This window comes from Limulus polyphemus, unplaced genomic scaffold (genome assembly GCF_000517525.1).
Source record: "Limulus polyphemus unplaced genomic scaffold, Limulus_polyphemus-2.1.2 Scaffold3846, whole genome shotgun sequence".
Lineage (NCBI taxonomy): Eukaryota > Metazoa > Arthropoda > Merostomata > Xiphosura > Limulidae > Limulus > Limulus polyphemus.
In genome coordinates, this window is record NW_013669456.1 from 69747 (window position 1) to 73544 (window position 3798).

Genomic DNA, 3798 nt, shown 5'->3' on the forward strand with positions numbered 1-3798 from the left:
CAGAGCATGTAGCCACTGGATACACTCCAGCAAAGTTAATGTTTGGTCGGTTGCCAGTGGATCTGTTAACAGGACGCCCACCTTATGAAGAGTTGCCTGAAAATGTGTCAGAGTTTGTGAAAGTGTTATCGGAAAGGATGGATGATATTCACCATCAAGTGAGTTCAAACTTGAAAATGTCTGCTGATTCCATGAAGCTATGTTATGATAAGAAGTCTACTGAAGTCAGCTTTGTACCATGAGACTTGGTGTGGTTGTATAATCCCATATAGACCAAAGGGAAGTCTCCTAAGTTGTCTTCTCCATGGGAAGGCCCATATGACATAGTGGATCGTCTCTCAGACGTGACTTTCTGAATTAAATGTGGTCAGTGAGGTAAACCAAAGGTGGTGCATGCCAACAGGCTTTGGCATTATCACGGTCCAGGACATTTTAGTTGGGACGAAGTGAACAATTGAAGAAAAGACGCCGCTGAAGACATGTCACCTGAAAAAGCCACTGTCGAAGAAGAAACTCTACCTGGTTTTGAGAAGGGAAACAGTGAAGCCCTTGATGAAGTTACTACTACTGATGTGACTGTTACCAATAATAGGACATTTCCTGATGGAGCAGATGAACCCCACGTGAAGCAGAAGCCAACGAGATGGAGACCAGTATGGAAAAGATACGTCCTGTAAAATTAAGAGACTTTGTTGAATTTTAATTTTGTGTTTGTAAATTCTTTCCATTTAATTAAGTTATTGTTGATTATCTATTGGTTTAATGTAAGTGGCTATTGTTCGTCCGGAACAATACTAAGGAAGGGGCAGTGTTACGACAGCGAAATTCACGTGATGCTGGTAAGACGTAATGAGTATCTAGAATGTTCCTGAAGGCTCGAGTGTTTACCAGATGCCCTCTATTTGGTATATATAAGACCGGCGAGAAGTGACAGCATAGATAGATAGATAGTTGCAGACAGGCAGAGATAGAGATGGGCAATTGAATCAAGCATGGTAGTAAGTAAAATGCATGAATCGTTCGTTGTGAATTATAGCGTGTGTTTAAGTTAAAGTGACTGTGGAAGTTAAGTGTATTACAAAGTTGAATTGAGAAAGAATAAACTAGTTTTATTTAAGAAAGGGCTTGTATCACTGAAGTTTCTTGGGAAGAATTTCTACGAAAAATTCACAAACAAACACAGACGTAATAATATTGAAAGATAGCTAGAACCATATTATATGGCTTTTATTATTATTAATGCTATTCCAAGAGGTTTAGAGCACAAGCCTCAGGTTTGAAACCAAAATTAGACTTGCCCCTTTGTAAAAAATTACATCAGATATTTTTTATGAAATATTGAACAAGCTTTGTAAGATAACAACAACAAAAAAAAACAACATAACTCTCTGTATTAAATTACAAGAAAAGTCTATGAAACTACAGGCACACCGGGATTTCACTTCAGGTGTAAAGTTTTTTTATTGTAATATAAAAGTGTCATTGACGTATGTGTGTTACATCTTTGAGGTTTCATGACTTTAATCCTTAGTATGAGTTTAAAAGAATCTGTATATATGAGTGAAATAAAATTTTATTAGGCATTTTTAATGCCTCATTATTTGGATTGTTGCATAATTTTGCTTTATTATAACTTTATATCTTAGCAAAAATAACTGAAACAATAATTTTAACTGGGTAAAAATGAGGGTTCAGTATGAATTTATCTGAAGTTTCATATTGTTAAGTAAGTATCATATTAAAAAAATGTGTCAGTTAGATACCAACATTCTAAACAGGATGCTGCAGATATTTAACAAATTGAAGGATGAAAAGTTTACTTGTACTTTTATGGAACATGTAACTTATTCTCAGGTGTCTAGAACTCAGGCATCCATTCACCCTGGAACTCAGAAAGTAGTATCAATTGCTCAAGGTCAACAGCAGCAATCATCACAAGGTTCCAGAGCTACTGTAACAGTGGCCGTTCCTGCTTCCGTTGCTGTGGTAGCTCCTACCCATTCTCAGTCTTGTAACCAACAACTTCAGACTCAGCAGCAAAATGTTGTTGTACAAGTGAGTTCTACAGGTGGAACTCCTCAGTTTATAGCTGTAGCTGGTAAGTCAAATATTTTCTAATGTAAGGTATATTGTAGTATTTGAAAAATTTTGTATTATGTAAGCATAATTGAAAGTTTCCTTTTTTTGTGTGTCTTTTTAAACTTAATGAAAAAAATTGTAACAGGATTAAGCCATTTGTTTTTTATTCACTAAATATTTCTGTAAATCAAACATTTATTATATACATTGTATCTGCAGTTTTGTAACTTCTATCACTTTTGTTTGCTATGTGGTTGGACAATTTCACTTCAATGTTTAGTAATTCACTAAGCAGACCCAACCTTGTCAGGTTTTCTTTGGATAAAGACCAAATACCCCTCTAATCAGGAAGGTACTCAACTGATGACCTGAGGCAGAGTGACCATGGCATAGAGGCTTTTTGTAATTTGCCTGTTACTCTTATTAAGACTAATTATTATTAATTGTAATTTATACTAAAGATTTTTATCAACTTTTCTGTTAGAAGTTATTAAATAATTATAATTGACTTGTTTAAGAACTTCATATCCTGTATAATATGGTTGTCATTAAGTTCCTCAATCAGATGGACAAGGTACCGTGGCTCTTCAGGCTGCACAACCCACATATGTACAGTATTTAGATGGTGGAGGTGATCCTGGAATGTTTGGAGGAACAAATACTTCAATGTATGTACTTCTCACATATCAGCTGCTGTTAAAGTTATATTTTACAAGCACATAAAAATTAATATGCAGCAACTATTGTTATATTGCAGTAAGTAATTAAGAAAATTAGTTTAGTGGTTTTTGATAAGGAGCTTGATTCTTCTATGAGGCCTATAAAATACTCCAAATTTTGCTGTAGTATACCTTTTGTTAATTCCTTTATTTCTAGTAAATAAAAAAGTATATCTGTGTATTTGTAGTTGTATTATGCAATTTTTAATTATCTTTGAAGAGATTATGCTTTTTCAATGTATTGTTTTCTGACTGTGCACAATATTTAGTAATATTGTGTTACAGTTTGATAATATGATGACTTCAAAAACTTTCAGTGTTTGATCCATCCTACCACTAGAAATGTTATGCTATTCCTAATTACAATAAATCATTGTTGTCATTTTTTTATTTTCTTTTTTAGAACAGGATATCCAGTGTACAGTGTCACAGATTCAGCAACCATGTATAGCCCATCTACAGCAGCAGCAGCAGCCTATTATAGTACTGGAACTGCTGTCACTTATTCTCAGGTACTAATAATAAACAACAACAAAAAATCAATATATATATATACCATAATTAAACCAGTCATACTTCCTGAGGCTCCATGAGCACTTTGATGTGTCTTTATGTGTAGTTATATCTCTCAATTACAACACAATTAATGGCCTTGCCATCAGTAATTACCTCTGTCTGTGATGCTATGTGAAGTCAATTACTTTCCACAGCTGGAGAAACTGTTTATAGGCAAAGCAAGAGGTTGTACAAACAATCTTAAAATGTCCAATCCATTATCTTGGATACAGGAATGTCGAGAGCCAGCACGGGCCCCTGGGCAAACATCCTTATCGTGCCCCCTTTCTCTCTTACCTCTCTTTTTTAACATTTTCAAGAATTTATCAAAAAGAAGATCCTAAATTAGGACAGCAACGAGCTCATAAACCAGACAAAATCATAGCAGCAGCCGTTTTTACTTCACAGTATAAGCGTAAAAATGTTAATAAGGTAACAACAAATA

General features: G+C 34.6%; 1 protein-coding gene across 1 annotated transcript in view; it reads left to right on the top strand.

The window, feature by feature from the left end:
* LOC106470150 (DNA-binding protein RFX2-like) overlaps positions 1 to 3798 on the top strand; it is a 61878-nt gene that overhangs the window by 21746 nt on the left and 36334 nt on the right. Inside the window, exons 2-4 of the mRNA XM_022398729.1 lie at positions 1855 to 2098; positions 2645 to 2747; positions 3202 to 3310. Of these exons, the coding sequence (XP_022254437.1) occupies positions 1855 to 2098; positions 2645 to 2747; positions 3202 to 3310 (456 nt within the window). The remainder of the gene's footprint in view (positions 1 to 1854; positions 2099 to 2644; positions 2748 to 3201; positions 3311 to 3798) is intronic.